Here is a 19,183-nt window from a genome sequence, read left to right as displayed (position 1 = left end):
CATTTTGAAAACTGAGAAACACAGAATAGTTTACTGTACTTCTTTTGGCTTGTTTTGGACTTCATCCATCATCTGGTATATAAAAGACAAAAGACCACGACGTTTCGGAGACTGGATCTGTCTCCGTCTTCAGGTGTGTAGGGAAGGATAAACCTACTCAGCTGGGCCCGTTAGAAAGAGCTAGTCTAAATCACTGGTCTCCGAAACGTCGTGGTCTTTTGTCTTTTACATACCAGACGATGGATGAAGTCCAAAACAAGCCAAAAGAAGTACAGTATACACCAGCGTCAGAATGCTTTCAAGTCTAACAGAATAGATTGTTCTGCAGTGCTCCACTGAGAGGAATTCTTGCGGATATGAAATTCATGGACAGTGGCTGAATGCACAAAAGAGCAGAGAGGAAACGAGGGTCTCCTCAACTATTCACTTGCACAATATGACAATTAACCCATGGCGATCCAGATTAACTGTTCTGCAGATTCGTCAGCAACACAGCCGAAAGCGGCAGCATGCCCATGCACTGACCCCAGGGAGAAGACCCCCCACACCGATGATCTCGTGTTGCTTGTTCCCCTCCGGAAATGTCCATACAAAAGGCAACATCCGTGCTTAAAGCTAACCAAGGCCATGGAAGGGGACGCCGTTCGTTTTGTGGTGCAGAACTGAGAGACACTTTCGCTAGTGCACTTCATCTGGTTTGGTGTGGTTAGGTGCATGAGTGGACCCCAAACGTGTGCCTCGTGGTCGCTAGACGGGACAGTGCCGCCTCGTTACTGGCCCTCAAGTAACATGTCAACTTGATTATCACTGGGACAAGATTCAAAATGAAAAGGAAACATTATCTTCCCAGTATGGTGCAAGCAATCACAGTTCTCACTGTATTAAAAATGTTGACCAACGGTAAGTACTTTACTTCTTTAAACTTTACAAGTGGGGACACAATTTGCTTCCAAATTTACACACTTGGACCAGAACAATATTTCCTACGATTTTTAGAATATGAGAAAACGCCGCCTTCCTTCGTCTTTTTTTCCTCTATTTTGTGACTATACAAGGATATTACAGATAATTTAGAAGTAAGTTGTTCAGAAATGCTGATTTCTCAAGTCGGTGCGCTAGGGCTGCAGTATGCGTGTCAGTTGATGTGATTCAGAACAAGTGCGGTAGGGATGCAATATGCGTGTCAGTTGATGTGATTCAGAACACAAGTGCGCTAGGGCTGCAGTATGCGTGTCAGTTGATATGATTCAGAATACAAGTGCGCTAGGGCTGCAGTATGCGTGTCAGTTGATGTGATTCAGGACACAAGTGCGCTAGGGCTGAACTATGCGTGTCAGTTGATATGATTCAGGACACAAGTGCGCTAGGGCTGCAGTATGCGTGTCAGTTGATATGATTCAGAGAACAAGTGCGCTAGGGCTGCAGTATGCGTGTCAGTTGATGTGATTCAGAACACAAGTGCGCTAGGGTTGCAGTATGCGTGTCAGTTGATATGATTCAGAACACAGGTGCGCTAAGGCTGCAGTGTGCATGTCAGTTGATGTGCTTTAGAACAGAGGTGCGCTACGGCTGCAGTATGCGTGTCAGTTGATATGATTCAGGACACAAGTGCGCTAGGGCTGCAGTATGTGTGTCAGTTGATGTGATTCTGAACACATTTACCTGGGCCCGCTTGCGAAGGTCGCATTTGCAGAAATATCGCCTTTGAAACGTAGGCATCTATATAAATAAAAACGTATATGTTGGTTTGTGCCTTATCAAAGATCTCCGAAAGTTCTTCACCGATTGCTTTGAAATTTTGACACAACTTTACATTCGAACACGTGCGTGCTTTCATATACCTATTATATAGATGTCACACCCGTGACAGGTAAAAACAGGTAAAAGTATTAATTGTATTCAATATAATATACTGTAACGTGTTATACGTCGTCCATCGAATACCAACAAATCGTTGCCTAGGAATAACCGTGGCAAAGAACTGTTGTGGCAACGAAATTTTCATTTTGATTTTATTATTTCGTGTTACATTGCGTTGGAATTGGGCTGAGTCGTTTACCGTAGCAGTCATTTCGTGAGTATAATTTATTTTTTGTTGTTTTTCATTTCGTTTTCTTAACCGTTTCCCTTATTTTCCGGTGCAACTGGCGGTCGGATTAGGCTGTGTCGATTGATCTGCGTTTGAATTGAAATATTTCGTCATTTTTTTTTTTTTTTGTTTCTTCTTTGTTTTCCAGTTCGTGTTCTTTCCTTTTTTAATGTTTTGCAATTTCATATGTTTTTGTTATAACTTTCTTCTTCTTCAGTGCAGTCGTTTCCATATTAACGCTAGAACAGACCGTTGCATAGGATAATAGGTTCCGTTGCATAACAACGGATGAAACCGGAAAGTATACTTCCATGGAAACGCGAGTATCACGGGGTCACAAGTATCACAATAGATTCCGAGTGAAATCGAAGCAGAAACAGTTTCGATTTATTTTCATTTTGATTTAATTATTTCGTGTTACATGGCGTTGGAATTGGGCTGTATCGTTTACCATAGCGTTCATTTCGTGAGTATAGTTTATTTTTCATTGTTCTTCATTTGGTTTTCTTTACTGTTTCCCTTGTTTTCCGGTGCAATTGGCGGCCGGATTGGGCTGTGTCGATTGATCTGCGTTTGAATTGAAATATTTCGTCAGTATTTTTTTTTGTTTCTTCTTTGTTTTCCAGTTCGTGTTCTTTCCTTTTTTAATGTTTTGCAATTTCATATGTTTTTGTTATAACTTTCTTCTTCTTCAGTGCAGTCGTTTCCATATTAACGCTAGAACAGACCGTTGCATAGGATAATAGGTTCCGTTGCATAACAACGGATGAAACCGGAAAGTATACTTCCATGGAAACGCGAGTATCACGGGGTCACAAGTATCACAATAGATTCCGAGTGAAATCGAAGCAGAAACAGTTTCGATTTATTTTCATTTTGATTTAATTATTTCGTGTTACATGGCGTTGGAATTGGGCTGTATCGTTTACCATAGCGTTCATTTCGTGAGTATAGTTTATTTTTCATTGTTCTTCATTTGGTTTTCTTTACTGTTTCCCTTGTTTTCCGGTGCAATTGGCGGCCGGATTGGGCTGTGTCGATTGATCTGCGTTTGAATTGAAATATTTCGTCAGTATTTTTTTTTGTTTCTTCTTTGTTTTCCAGTTCGTGTTCTTTCCTTTTTTAATGTTCTGCAATTTCATGTTTTTTTCTTCTAACTTTCTTTCTTCTTCTTCAGTGCAATCGTTCTGCTTTAGTTCATCAAATAATGCCTCGCAGAAGATCAAACTTAGGTCGTCATACTCGCGGAACGGAAGCAATGCATCGAGTAATTTCAAATCAAACTGGGGAAGAACGGGCAGACTGAGCCACAGCAAGGCGTGGCCGGGCATAGCTAGTATTGTGTATATTGAGACAATATCAGTAAGTACAGGGCTACTATGAATGATTCATTCGTTTTTAAAACGCTATCTTTTCAAAAGCATTATACGCACAAATATGATTTATATATAGAAAGAACCGTAACCTCACCGAGTTTTCCTTACACTCTATAAATGTTCTATGTATACCCCTTGGGTCACACGACACACGTCCAGGCAGTAGTCGAGCTCGTTCTACACATTTTGTAGCATCATCCTGTCAATGGTCATCACTGCAGCATCGATGCGTTCCCTCAGCTCTACTAGTATTCTTGGCAGTCGGGGTATGTAAACACGATCCTTAATGTACCCCCAAAGGAAGAAGTCACAAGGCGTTAGATCAGGTGATCTGGGGACGAAGTGAACAGAGCTACGTCATCCTCACCAACACGCCCAATCCAGCGATGCCGAAGTTCATTGTTTAGGTAGCGATGAACATTGCCGATACCACCGCAAAATGCTTTGTTTACATGGCCGTTCTTTTCCATACTCTCTTTTTAATGCGCGTTGCACTGCTATAATAGACGAACATCTCGCATATTCCAACAAACAAAAACTCTTTTCTTGCTTTGTCGCCATTTTGTAAAGGCACTGAACTCATGCTGCCAACTGGTGCACAGATACAAACATGGAGAGTTTATGGTTCTTTTTATATATCAATCATATTTGTATGTATAATACTTTGGAAAATATAGCGTTTTAAAAACGAATGAATTATTTATAGTAACCCTGTATTTTTATTTCTTGTGCTTTACGTAAGCAATTGAAATTGATGCGCATTGACAAACAATAAAATATCATCAAAAGTTAAACAGTTCCGTCCAGTGTGACTGGTAAAGATTTTTCTTATTTCAATTATTTATGCCCTTACATGTTTCGGTCTTCAGAGACCATCATCAGAGAGACACCTTTACATCAATACAGTTGGAAGTTACTATAATAATACATGTTCTGCTTTGGTTGGCATAATTAGGTATGATGCTTTTCTTTTGATATGTTCGATTGAACCATATGTGTGCATTGGTTCTTAGTAGTTTCCTTTTCGTACTGATGTAAAGATTTACCTTTTTTAGCTTGACTAGCTTCGATGAATTTGATTTGCTAAACTGGCAAATCAATACATCAACTTTCATGATATCGTTCCAGAGTGAAACAAAGGAAATAAAATATGGCATTTATAATTTATTTTAGAAGTAACTGAATCTTATGATTTCGTGATTTTGCTTAAGATCTATTTCTATAGTCACTCTATACATATGGACCATAACTTCACGCAAATTGTCGTCCTCGTGCATATGAAATAAATCAAATGAAGGATCGCGTTGCCGCAATTCCTGACGTGCACACGTCCAGATGCTCATGTTTATCCGATCCACACGTTGGTCTTCATGACTGTAGCTCTTCTTATAATAAGAAACAATATCTACACGTTCGCCTGTCATGGCGTTCAGAATTGTAGAGTGCAAAATACTGAGAAGTTTGGTTATGTAATGGCCATGCTTTGGAGTGTTTACGTGATAGTCAGCATAACGAAGTAAACTAAGTAACTCGCTTATTTAGCAATGGCTCATGAATTACTGCACGAAACGGAACACGCATGTCTCGCTTGTAATTATCATTAACTTCTATTGCAATTGCAGTTTTCCTTTAAATTTATGGATGAAACAAACAGCTTTACAGTTATTGCAAGGTTATTAATTTATATACGGAGGTGTTAGTTTCCAATGTGGTTATTTTTCTTATAAATGTGAAGATTTAGAATGATTGTATAATTTCGAATTTTTAGATGTCTTTCATGTTGTGATATCTGTTTCTACTTTCAAATGCACAGAAATAAATTTCTCTTTGTCAGGCCACATCTTCGCAGCAATGCTAACGGTAAAGAAGTTTATATTTGCAACAGATGAAGTACACAAACTTTACTGCCTGCAAACTCCGACCCGAAATTTCTGTCCGAGCAGTCCTATACCAGCCAGTCCATATCGGACTGCGAATTTTCTCCAGTCTTAACCAACCTCAGCAACAGCAAGTACTGACAGTACCTAGTACAACGTTTTTATATGACCAACAAAACAATAGCGAATATTGATACGCATCTGTCAGATTTAACTTATCATATATTTCCACGACCCCTAAATAACTTCTGCTTGCAAAAGACCCGACGATGAATATCTGCAAATCAGACCAATACAGTGTAAGATTTGAGGTTTTCTTCAGACCAATACAGGTTTCATGGTTTCAGAATTTCACGGCGATTATTAGTTGATATTAATTTTCTTCTTGAGTTGTGACACCACGTGCTTGTGCACTATATTTCCGGCGTTCCGGGGATTCAGGTTTCTCCCATCTTAAATGTTGAAGATGGAAACTGCATTTACTTATGAAACGTCTGAAATATTGCCCAAAACCAGAGGGAGTTCTCAGTAGTGCCACAACTGTAAAGTAAATAAACATTAAAGAGCCATATAAATACATAGTAACACTGAACACTGAGCAGCCTTATCTAGCTGTACAGGGCTCTGCTTCGTTTTCGGAACACGTCCTAAAAGAATCTCGAAAGTGCTCATCCAAAATGAGGTTCCTTTCGGTTTGCCATACAGCATAAAATTGGCCACGGTCTCTCTCATTTCTTCTGGGCCCCACTTTTGACTAACGCCTTCTTATTCATTAACGTACATAACCACGTGGAACGAAGCCCTCCCCGAGAAGCCAACAACCGGCTGGCCAAGAATGTATACACCTTTCACATAACCCGAAGTCCAGTAATCATTAGCACTTTCACGTTCTTCGCGATATACCGTCTTGGAGGTCGGGCGCAATATAAGGGGGAGCTAGGGACGCGTACTCAACTCCGTATTCTTCTGAGGAGGCCGGATAATGCAGTGAACAATTTGTCTTGCCTCTGTAAAGCTATCCCTGTAAGAGGCCATGGAGGCCCATAGGGTTCTGAGACGTCGAGGCTTCCACATTATCTAGACAAACGGCTCACAGATGGCGGTAATGTTGTCAGGCTTACGCGTCGGCCGCCCTATACCCCCTGGAAGATTCCTGGTACTCGCTTCTGTTAGAGGCTGAGTCGACGTCTTGCCTCTGTAAAGTAAGGTAAAGTTGTCCATGAGCTTACCTAATTAAGCACTAAGCCATGATGGCGTATGGGGGAGTGGATGTATTGATACACATCTTCTGCCCTCTGCACTAGCTGGAGGTGAGTGATCAGCCTCACGCCCCGCCCGCTTTATCCCCGAGGAAAGAACCCCCCGTACCCTTTGGAAAGAAGGTTGGGTGGACCCCACAGCCGGTCTGGACGATGTGGAGGAAAGAAAATTCTTGACCCTACCGGGACTCAACTCCGACACCCCGGTCGTCCAGCGAGTAACCAGTCGCTATACCGACCGCGTTTTCTCGACTACTCGTCTTGCCTCTGTACTCCGAATATTTGAATAATAAACCTGGGGGTGTGTTACATGTAGCAGTGTTAATATATGCGTGTTATTCGTGTTACTTTGCAATACTTGACTGCCGAGTCCTAATTTTGTCTGACCGAAGACACACGCTGCTAAGTTTTCTAAATAAGCGGAAACAAACATACAGGTAGTCCCAGCAGCTCCATCGCGGTTAGAACTGAAGCAAAATGCGGTACACTATGCGGGCAGTTCAGGTTGGTATACTTACATGTCTCAGCTACAGATCCAGAGGTCCCGGGTTCGATTCCCCGCGCTACATAACTTTCTGAGAAGTAGTGTGTCTGGAACGGGGTCCACTCAGCTTCATGAAGATAATCGTGGAGCTATTTCAAGGAAATAGCGGTTCCGGTCTAGAAAACAGAAATTAACGGCGTGAGGATTCGTTGCGCTGACCACGCAACACCCTCTATCCGCCAAAGTTGGCACTAACTTCGCCGAAAAGCGGCGGTCGCTCAGTCGGTATAGTTCGCTTGCGGACTAAAGCCGCGGAGTTTGTTTTGTCTTATATTTACTTTTATTCGCGTTCTGTTTGAGGGTACAGGTACGAGTATAATCAGAAGCTCGGGTTTCGCAGTGTCAAAAGAACAATGAATTGAAAAGGATGCGGAACGGAGGTGTCGTGGCCTGACTTAATCCATTATTCAGGCATTTGTCTGGAGAGGCTTAGGAGACGCAAGTCCTGGTCCCATAACCGTTTTATAAACAACGTTAACATTTCACACTACAAAGCAAGAGATGTGAACTGCCTGCCACTTAGTCAGTAAAACTTAAGGAGCCCGTTTCTTCTTTACGGACAATTTCCTAACATGTTCTTTACTTGAGGAGGCCCTCTTTGAAGAGAGCGCTATACATTACTTTCCTACACCTCTCAGACACATCTAGTTTCTACGAAGAGACTTCTTGTGTTCTTACCGCAGTAACGCATATTTACCGGACGAAATAGTATGAAGAGGACAGCAAACGCTTGTCTAATTTGAAGATAAAAATGGGGGGGGGGTGCAAATACATATTGTAACTTCCGCTGGGGAGGTGGGGGTCCTCCGTTGCGCAACATGTCACACTATTAATAAATGTGAAGAAGAGAAGTAATGAAGAATGCTGCTTTCTGTAATATGAGGCCGTGAAGTGTGATAAAAGATTACCGACGTTTCGGAGGAACGTGTTGCCTTCATCTTCTACCCTTCTACGAAGCTACATGGGGCGCCGCCTCAGGTCTCAGCGTTACCGGCGTGAGCGTCTGTAATGGCACAACGAAATAACAAGTGAAAGTGCGTCAGGAGAACGTAAGAAAGCCAAGAACTCGACGATACAGAAACGCTTGAAGGAGTGGCGGAGTTCAGCATTGCCTCACTTCCGGTGCAGCAGCCCCAGACAGGAAATCTTGGCGTTGCGACCTTGGACTTGCGAAGACAAGGTCGCATGCTAGACCTTACTTCACTCTGCATCTCATTTAGATGTTACGTTCATTCTGTTATGTTTTCATACTCTTCCCTTTTTCCTCCTGGGTTTCTTACCATTCTCGGTTTCGGATGGCAGACAGTCCATGTCACAGGTGCAAATAATTCTCCACCTGAAATATATATATATATTACGAAGTATTCATTTGGAAGGTTACAACAGTGTTCTTTTTATTACTGCTAGTGGGGTGGGACTAAGTCCCTTGTACTACGGCCACTTCTGGCCTATTGTACCAGCCCCAGATGATAGGTGAGGGTGATTGTGGAGTAATTAGTGGAATGAAGATTGGCAGGGAAAACCTGCCCCAACGCCACTTTGTCCACCACAAATCCCACTTGACCAGACCCGGGATCGAGCCCGGTCCGCCGTGGTGGGAAGCAGCGACTAACCGCTTGAGCTATGGCGTGGACTCACCACAGTGTTACACCGCAGAACATTTCCCAGAGATTCAACTCGCAACTTCTTATTATTATAGTTTACAATAAACTCTTATTAAATGCAGTACGTTTGAATAATATGCTTACTAAGTTTGTGTGTTGAGGCTTCCACGACGGTAAAGATTCGGAATATTTAGTTCTGGATTATGACACCGTATATTGTGGTAGATTATTATTAACATTTCAGAGGGATCTCTTGCCTCCTTGTTCAGGGTGGAAATGTAGACGGAGGTAACAAATTTATATTGAACTTCGGTAACACATCCCGGAATTCGTAAGACCACACTCCTCTGTCAATAACTTAGATTCCTGACTGCCAAAGAGCTTAGTTAAGTTTCAATATAATGTAAGCATTAAAGCATGACTGCCAGTTTCGATAGTCCATATTGATCAGTGATACAACCTTAAATTAGATGGATTTCTTCCCGTACCTTTTTCATGGCATGCTGCTTTCATGTAGGCCTATGTACCAAGATTATCACTAGGCTAGCTCAGTCGGTATAGTGACAGAGTACTGGCCGGACGGCCAGGGTTCGATTCCTGACAGGGGCAGGACATTTTCCTCTTCTCCACATTGTCAAGTCCGGCTCTGGGGCCCACCCAGCCTCTTATAAAATGACCATTGACGCGTTTTCCCGAGAGTAATGCAGCCGGAGCTTCAAGCTGACCACTCACACCTAGTGCCGAGGTCAAGAATGGTAGAACTATAACTCCACTCCCCAATACTCCTTAATGGCGTGGTGGTTAATTTATTAAGCACAGCGACAACTTTGACTTTACAGTATCGCATGACAAGTGTGTTCCATTTCTGTGGAACTCTCCTCACAGGTAGACCAGCGACAGTGAACGGATTCTTGCTTAGTCCTTGCTGTTGAGCGGTTGAATACTAGTAGAAGTCAACAGAATAGCAGTGGTATCAGATAGTAACATTCCCCTGCAAATGTTGTTTCCTGATGATTGTTTGTTCGCCTGGTAGAATTTAGCAAAATGCTTCTTTCCTTGAGAACCTATAATAAAATATGCCAAATTTCTGGCTAAACTTCTTTCATTTTTGATAAGATATCTGCGTATCTTGTTTATGCACACTTCCATTCTTCTGGAAGAATTCAGGTTCACATTTATCTACTATCCACAAGGCTAGTAAAATCATTTTCCTTCACTGTTTATTTCTTGCTACAGTGAAACTTAGATGAGACGGTTTAATTGTGTGCAGTGAAAATGTTTCACGTTAAAATATTCAAACTGGGTTGCAGAGGGAGGAAACTGCAACTCTACTTGAAGGCTCAAGCCTTAGTTACGCGTATTGGTACTTTCGAGGTCAAGTCAAATGAAAACCCTGACAATGAGACGGCTGAACTCGTCGATAGTGAAAACCGTTGCGTTAAGGCGAACGATGTGGCCGCCATGTTGAACGTCAGTCGTGGCTTGGCTCACCGTATTGTCCAATACAACTTGCACTGCCACAAGGCGAGTGCCCAGGCAGGTGACTCCTGAACTGAAGAAGGACGCGTGGACGCATGCTAGGAACTTCAGTGACTGCGACTATATGAAGCAAAATGTGACGGCTTCTTGCAGCGCAGTGACTTCGACTAGTACCAGTCTGTGAAGGAGAGGGCAAGCAACGAAAGCCGTCATTCCAGCTCACCAAACCCCAGAGAATTTCTGAAGCTGCGCCTGCGGGAGAAATAACTAACGGTGTTCTGGGATCAGCAAGTCCAACTTGCATGGGGACCACAATCCCCAGCGCCTCCTTAGGAATTATCTGACAGTAGACACCAGAACTGCTCAGTGCTGGTGTCTTATTGCTGGATGACGTTGATTGGCCACGTCCTGCCCGTGTGACATCTGAGATTAATTTCGAGTGTCTCCATCTTTAGGCGACTCAAGAAGGCTGTTGGTGGTAATACTTTCCGATCCAATGAACAAGGGCGAGAAGCGACGTGTGCAACTAAAAGATTTTCTTTGACAAGAAACCGCGGTTGTGCTGAAGCCCTGAGCGCAAGGGGGACTGCGCTGGAAAACGATAAAACTTCACTGAGCCGATTTGCACTGAGTTGACTGGTAAACAAGTTTTACTTTTCCATGTGACTCACCCATGTACATTTAAATGTGCTTCATTACGTTTACTCTGGTGGGTCTCGCGACTGTAAATTCAGAACAATCTGACATTTGTTTACAAATTGGCAAAGAAATTGAGCAAAACTCACGCTAAATGTTATCGAACTTTCTTGGCCAGAGAAAGTTTCCTTCATTGCGCCTTCATGTATTCTGCCATCGACAGGTCTCTTGAGGCACGGTTAGTTCCTGTCACATTCTTGTTGAGGCACGGTTAGTTCCTGTCACATTCTTGTTGAGGCACGGTTAGTTCCTGTCACATTCTTGAGCCGAATTTATCTTGTTAAAATCGCAGTTCTGTGTAAGTCGCAAGTTACTTGACGTAGCTTTTAGTTACAAGTGTTATGTACTTCGAGTCAGATTTGAAGATAAACATGGAAGATGAATGCGGATAAATCGACTGAAGCAAATTTCACGATATTACTTGACACTATTCTTGTAAGAGCGAGGACAACCGCGAAATCTTAACCACAAGTCGACCAGGAATCAATGTTCTTGTAACAGAGTTCACCTTACCAAATTAACTTTTACTAAGTATGGTCAAATTACCTTCTACTAATCCCAAGGTCGCCGATCACAGTGGCTGCGCGATCTAAGCCATGAAGTGTCTTCGACCGTTCAAACAGTGGGATCTTGGGTTCGAATCCCACTTTAAGCATGTATGTCGGTCTGCACTTGTTTTGTGTTGTCCTGTGTATGTAGCGGCTTTGCGACAGGCCGATCCCCCGTCCAAGGAATCCTACCGCCTGTCTTTAGGATAAGAAGCTGAAGCGAAACGAAACTTTTCACGGATGCCCCATACTCCAGAGGGAACAACACGAAATCTGAATGAATGAATGAATGAATTAATTAATACTAGTGCTCAATAGATCTTACACATGGACTTAACGTGACTCTTTGTAATCAGCGAGATTTACTATCGTGATTTAGACTTTGAAATTCTACGAGCGCTTTAGAAAATGCAAGGTTCACTACATTGAATAACAGAGTTTACAGGTCAATCAATTTCATTTTTCCCTTTAACCGTCCCTCATTATATAGTCACTGCAGGTTAGCGAATAACGAACCGGAAATGAGACGGTAGGAAGGGGCAATGGCACCGTTTCAGCTACTACTGCGGGAATTTTGTGGACTGCTGGATGGAAACTTGTAGAATCCTCTGTCAGTGTAGCCCGTTCCTGGATCGAATCCTGGATCTCCCAAACACGAAGCAGGAGCACTGCACGCCCACGCCGCGGGCAGGAACGTCCGGCCATGAGGAGCAGATAACACAAACATACGCACATACAACTTTACTAATATTTACAGCGAAGTTCGGGGACGCTGGTTGCTATGACTCTTTTTACCTTACGAATTATAAGAACTTTGAAGAGAATGTTTCTCTGTGTTGTAAAGCTGCGTGGTTGGGAAAATCTTACCTTCTACTTCTTGCTGATTTCTCGCTTCGCTTATTTTTCACCCTGAAGATGAAAACGATATATACCTTGGAAACTTCAGATTCCCGAACTACATGGCATTACGAGCCACCAGAACGTACTCTTTGTAGTTAAATTGCGGGGTCATCATATCCAAAACACTAATTTCATTTCAAATCGACTTTTACGCTGAGTCTGTGTGCAACAAGAGAAAGAAGAATATTGCAGAGGACTGTGTCAATGGGCGGCTGTTTCCACCGCTGAACTGAAGCAAATGCAGTCACAGGCCGTAAAATGAAACGACTTTAAAGCACTGCTGCGCCATTTAAATCAACTCTGTTCTAATGTTACAGAAGTTCTCATTTCTTTCTTCTTATTTCTCCGTTATCTTTCTTCGTCTTCCTTCATTATTTATTGCTTTCTTCTTTATTTTCTTTCTTTGTTTTCTTCATTATTTGTTGCTTTCTTCTTTATTTTCTTTCTTTGTTTTCTTCATTATTTGTTGCTTTCTTCTTTATTTTCTTTCTTTGTTTTCTTCATTATTTGTTGCTTTCTTCTTTATTTTCTTTCTTTGTTTTTCTTCATTATTTGTTGCTTTCTTCTTTAGTTTCTTTCTTTTTTTCCTTCATTATTTGTTGCTTTCTTCTCTATTTTCTTTCTTTGTCTTTCTTCATTATTTGTTGCTTTCTTCTTTATTTCATTTCAATATTTTTCTTCATTATTTGTTCCTTTCTTAAAATATATTTTAGTAACGTGGTAGCAAGCAGCTTTCAATCTAAATAGGGCAAATACTTAAGGAGCTTTCGACGAAAATAAAGACAGCCAATTTCATGAAACAAATTGTCGTGTAGTAAAAATTGAGGAAGATAAAAATGTTTTTGATGATGTTGTGATAACACGGAGATTGTCAATTGTCTCGCTATTTTATAACCGCCACGCTTCTGAAATCTGTTCCATCTCCTTTTATCAGGAAAGCAGAAGAAGGACAAAGTGAAACTATCTCTGTTGGGCCCTAGGCAGAGTCCACTCTAATCATGGTTACCTTTGGAAAAGCTGAGACCACAGAAGAAGCCCCCCCAAAAAATAACGAAACAAATCATTTAGTTCCTATAAGGCTCGTCCAACGGGCTCGAAGCAACGCAACTGTTCATATCTCAAGCTCATTTCTCGCTTCTGTCCCTATCTCTTGCATGTTCATGTTATCCTCGAGCCAGTGAGTACAACGACAAGTAAATGGCACTCCAGAGCCTGACCTTTAAGCCTAAATTCACATTAGATATTTCATTTTCTAGCAGTGATGACCACACGGTGTACGAATTCTGAGTGGAGGACGATAACCTGGCCACACCCGCTATTCTACTGAACTGTAGCATGCCGGAAACCCAGTTCCGTTTCCGCTGTAGGCCGAGGTCTCTTAACTGCCAGACAGGTGCACAACGCGGACAGCGACCTAGCTCCGAGCAACAGGAAGCTCACATCATATCCGTTTACATACTGCAATCCTTCAAAACTGAGCAGAAAATTAGACAAATAACCCAATATTAGCTGTTGTTCTGTATGGGTAGGAAAATTGGTCCCTGACGCTAAGAGAAACGGTGCCGAGGAGAATGGCTGAACTTAATGAACAGGTGGAGCCTCATCTCCACGCTTAGACAGATGGGGCCTTAAATGGGTAGTTATGTTTCTGAAGCGTAAGGAATTTGTCCGGAATTTATCCTGTGCGTGTAAATTGTATGGGACAGAATAGAAATGCATCCAGATTATTTGTTGGAGAAAGTTAGGGAAAGAGACAATTATGTAGATCTAGGAGTGTATGGAAAACTACTAACTGGAACTTAAATGAGGTGTGAGGATGTAGTCTCAGGCCTCCTAGTGGTCAGAGTTCCTGGCTACAGATTCAGAGATCCCGGGTTCAATTCCCAACGCTACCAGATTTTCTGAGAACTAGTGGGTCGAGAACTCGGTCCACTCAGCCTCGTGGGGATAATTGAAGAGCTACTTAAATGGAAAAGTAGCGGCTCCGGTCTAGAAAGCCGAAATTAACGGCCGTGGGGATCCGTTACGCTGACCACGCGACACCCTCTATTCGCCAAGGTTGGCACTAACTTCGCTCACAAGCGGCGGTCGCTCGGTCGGTATAGTTCGCTTGTGGACAGAGTTTGTTTGTGAGGATGTCTGGATTCGTTTGGTTCAAGATAGGAGTGCCGTGGTGGGTACTTGCGAACTCGAAAACGAACCGTCAGTTTCTAGAAACAACCTGAGCAACATTAACTTCTGACGAAGCACCCTGCGCCATGACGTAGTTAACGTTACACATTATCCCTTCTGTAATCTGTGAATAGACTCAGGGAAGTAAGGCAGAGCTGTCTCTGTGCTTAGCTAACTAAGCACTACGCCATGAAGACGTATGAGGGTTGGATGTATAGATCCACGCTTTCTTCACTTCGGCATTAGTTGGATGCGAGTGGTCAGCTTCATGCCCCGGCCGCTTTACCTCCGAGGAAACAGTTCTCTGTACCAATTCGATAGCAGGCTGAGTGGGCCACAGAGCCCGTCTGGACGACATGGAGAAGAGAAAAGTGTTGCCCCCCCCCCAATGCCCTTATTAAGTCTCTATACCGACCGCACTATCCCGGCCCTTCAGACTCAGAGGCACGTTATTGGAATTTGGGCGCATTGCGAATTTCGATTGGATGAAAAAATAGGAATTGATCGTTCATTATGACCCCATCAAGTGTAATCAGTTGTGAGAATGAAATTGATTTGCACACAAGGTGGTGGCAGTTTGCAGACATGTGGAGTTCCTCATCAGGAAGAGAAGCAAAGATAACGTTGGTTCCGAAAGCTCTAGACTCAACACAAAAGCAAACCGTGTTATCCCATTCTGCTTCATTGAACTCATATCATTCAACACAACACTTTGCCCTCGGACTCATATTCAGTGACAAGAGTGCCTTAGCCTTCAGCAGTTTCTCACAATCCACACTCATGAATACTTGGTAAATAAAGTGCTCAAAGTTTCGGTTTGAAATTTCTGTCCATTACAAACTCAATCGTCATCTATAAGTATGGATGATTAAGGATTTTAATATTGTCACGATGTATGTGTGTGACTATAGACGGGGTTTGGATTGTTGTATGGGTTTATTGACAACTTGTACACACCACTCGGAAGGATAAGTAATTACAGAGCTATCGCTGAACTCCACACTTTACAAATCGTACACGCTAAGTCTTCTCCAGCCTACAGTGTCTCCAACAGCCGTTCCCTACCAACGGCTTCTAACAGTGCTTCCAGCGCTCATCTCCTCTTGCCAACTGTCAACTCAACTACATCGCCGCCTATTCTCGGTCTCCCTTGCAGAGCTCAACTAAACTGTCAACCCTCAGCTGACTGGATTGCGCCAATTGTCTTCTTTGTAACTCCTTGGCGCGAACCACATCGAAATCACCGTTCTTATATTGTTGCGTGCCTGTTCATGTTAACAGAACCTTTGCTCAGAAACAGCCATTTATTAATTCGCTTATTCCATAACAACGGCTGTAATTGTTTGTTTCTAGGACTTGCCTAGCAACGGGCCTATACGCCACAATATAACTTGTCAGTAAACGTACCCATACAAATAAATAGCCCATTTACAGTCACAGAAAGCAGCAAATATGTGGGTCATTTGACTGGAGGCCAGTCGGAAGACACATGCAGGAGGATACCGCTCCAAGAACTTCCTCGTACCCACATGCTTCTAATGAGGTCGGTTCACTGGGTTACTGTCGTTCTCTGTTTCTAAAAACACATGGCCAAACTCTCTCGGACAAACTCAGTTTTTACTCAGTCAGAACGTCTCTCTTCGCCATGATAATGTGGGTACCAACCCTCGCTGCTCTCGGACTTCTGTCATCACAACGCAATTTTTGTGAGTTAACATATCCCAATAATACTTGTGTCAGTTTATTGTAGCTAAGAATACAATGTTAATTTTTTACATAAGGAATATTTTTACTTTATTGCAACATTATTTGCGATAAAAAACTACAAGATGTTTACTTACAAATTGTTGAGATGCGATTCTAGGAATTGCGGAAGAATCATGCTTCTGTCAGTGCTCTGACGGTACAGGTTTGTTTCCAGACGATGTAGCTAGAGTCGCTAGGATCCGAAAGACCTCCGAAAATCAGTACTATACTCGTACAAATTTTCAGACTTAAACCTTTTCTCTGTGTCTACTCACAATACTACTGTAGTTCCAAATGAAATCGTACTGAAGGCAATTATTTCAGGCTAATGGCTGAGCTGGTTTTGTCGCATGAATTCAGTCCGACTCTTAGCTCATGACTTTATATAGCCTACATAATTTTATTATATACTTAAATGGTTCTGCTATGGGACGAGCGCAATACATTCTTGTTATTCCTTTTTTTTATTTATTACTTCTTGCAATTTACAATCTATTCTACAAGGGAGCAATAATAAATATGTTGTAAGAAATCACTTATGCCTAGTGATCATCCAGTGATGATTCTCCTATGTAGTATACTATGCCTTATGTTGTTGAGTACGGCTACCCATCTTCAACACTGTGTTCTTTTAAGTCTGAGGGCCATTGTCGTTTTAGTCTTCGTCTGATGTTTAATGGGTTGCTTAGTTCAGATACGCAACTGTTTTCGTGTCCCATTAGTCGGTTGTGGTATATGATAGAATATCTTTTGATTTATTCTGTGACGAATGGGATTTGAAGATCATTGTGTAATGTGAAGTTCGAGACATACCATGAGGCGTTGGTTATGGAGCCCAGTACTTGTTATTCCTTGCAACCAAATGTGGCTCCTGCACATCCGTAGCCCTTGATGCTACCATTGTTTACTAATAAGGAGCAATTGTCACCCAGCGAGTTCTGTTCAAGAGTAGCTCATGTATCATATATTCAGAAGGTCCCAGGATCGAATTTCTGGATCTGTTATTCTGAATAAATTTTTAGATTTTTTATTTTATTTTCGGAATGTAATATTAATACGCAGAACGGTTTTCGTTACTTGTAATTTGTAAATCAATCTGACATAAGTAAGCCCGGAAGTGAGATGTGCAGTGTATATGCGATGTAAAGTGCATAGCAAGAACTTGATAGTGAAGGAAGCCCATGAGAAAATCTTGTTCGAAATCGCATTCGTACGAAGAAACATCAATGTATATCCGTGGCCTGTAGTCCGCAAGCGAATTATATCGACCGCCTCTGTGGTATAGTGGTCAGAGTTACTGGCTACAGATCCAGAGGTCCTGGGTTAGATTCCCAGGGCTATCAAATTTTCTGAGAAATAGGGGGTCTGGAATGGGGTCCACTCAGCCTCGTGAGGATAACTGAGGAGCTATTTCAAGGAAATAGCGGCTTCGGGTCTACAAAGCCGAAATTAACAGCCGTGGGGATCCGTTGTGCTGACCGCGTGACATCCTCTATGCGCAAAAGTTGGCACTAACTTCGCCGACAAGCGGCGGTCGCTCAGTCGGTATCGTGTGAGCACAGAACTCATTAATTCAGTTCACATTCAATTACCCATGAAGGTTTCTACTAAGATCGACAGAGTAGAATTAATTAATTATTCCTGATTTGCACTTGCGTGTGTTCAGAAAGAAAATCCACTTTATGAAAACATAAGAAGGAAAGTCCGTTTCATCGAAGCGGCAATAACATACAGGGAAAGGCTATTCTGGTATGTGACATCTAACTATTATATACGTACATACTGAAAGTGCCACCAAGTATAATCGTGCAATATATATGAATTATTTTATATATATCCAGAAAATGACAGAATCGCGAGGCAGAAGTTAGGCACAACATAAACCCGTAACACTGGCAACAACAAGATGTTGCAGTTGCGCATTGCGAATGAACAAGCATATAACACACATTTTATAACTAGAAGAAATTTTATGATATCAGACAAAACTGGTATATATTGCAATATTAAAGCAATCCCTTTTAATAGACGCCTTTTAGGCAGAACATGTAAAGGCGATGTTATGAAGATCATTAATGGGATGCCTTCCGAGCTTATAGCTGTAAGATACAAATTCTTCCTGGATTGAGACCTGTTGTACTGATGTTGTTCAGCAACAGATAACCAGAGCAGAACTGCAGATATATAGTGCACACTGGTATTTGGAAAGAAATTAATCGCTTTGAAAATTTCCACTGATGGATGACAATTTATGTTAGAATACTGTATATGTACTGTAGATTCTAAATGTTTCTGATGGTGGTGGATGACACACAGAGTTACTGGGTTTTTTTTTTTTGGACATTTTCCATCGTCCGGAATTCTAGGTTATATAGGACACTCTAGGTAATAGAAGACACGACGTCTCGAAAACTGGATCTGTTTCCGTCTTCAGGTGAGAAAGGAAAACACTGAGTTGGGCCCATTACAAAGAGCTAATCTCAATTACTTGACCGGTGGTCTCACCTGAAGATGGAAACAGATCCAGTTTCCCAAACCTTGTGTTCTCTATTACTTATATTTCCTGACGATGGAAAGAATCCGAAAACCCAGCAATTCTCTGAATACTGTATATGTCTGCAGAATGAAGGTAGCAGGCTACTGGCTTAGATTAATTGGTGTGTGTGTGTCGTCGTCAGCTTCTAGGCCAGGAGTTGGCAAACTGCATAGCTGAAAGAGTTTTGTTGCACTAGAAATAAGTTGTAAGATTTGAGGCTTTCACGGCGGTGACTATGAAGAAAGCAGTCTTCTGGGATTTGGCACCGTGTATATGTGGTGTTAACCGACGTTTCGGAGGAACGTATCGCCTCCATCTTCAGGGTAGAAGGAAAAATATAAGAAATCCGCAAGCGAA

At 42.1% G+C, this 19,183-nt stretch overlaps 1 protein-coding gene across 1 annotated transcript in view; it reads left to right on the top strand.

The window, feature by feature from the left end:
• The first annotated feature begins 680 nt into the window (after positions 1 to 680).
• Positions 681 to 19,183, top strand: part of LOC111868302 — an 86,764-nt gene continuing 68,261 nt past the window's right edge. Inside the window, exon 1 of the mRNA XM_023858840.2 lies at positions 681 to 900. Within this exon, the coding sequence (XP_023714608.1) occupies positions 825 to 900 (76 nt within the window). The 5' untranslated portion in view covers positions 681 to 824. The remainder of the gene's footprint in view (positions 901 to 19,183) is intronic.

This window comes from Cryptotermes secundus, unplaced genomic scaffold, assembly GCF_002891405.2.
Source record: "Cryptotermes secundus unplaced genomic scaffold, Csec_1.0 scaffold1115, whole genome shotgun sequence".
In the NCBI taxonomy this organism is placed as follows: domain Eukaryota; kingdom Metazoa; phylum Arthropoda; class Insecta; order Blattodea; family Kalotermitidae; genus Cryptotermes; species Cryptotermes secundus.
This window is presented reverse-complemented; position numbering and strand designations above follow the sequence as displayed.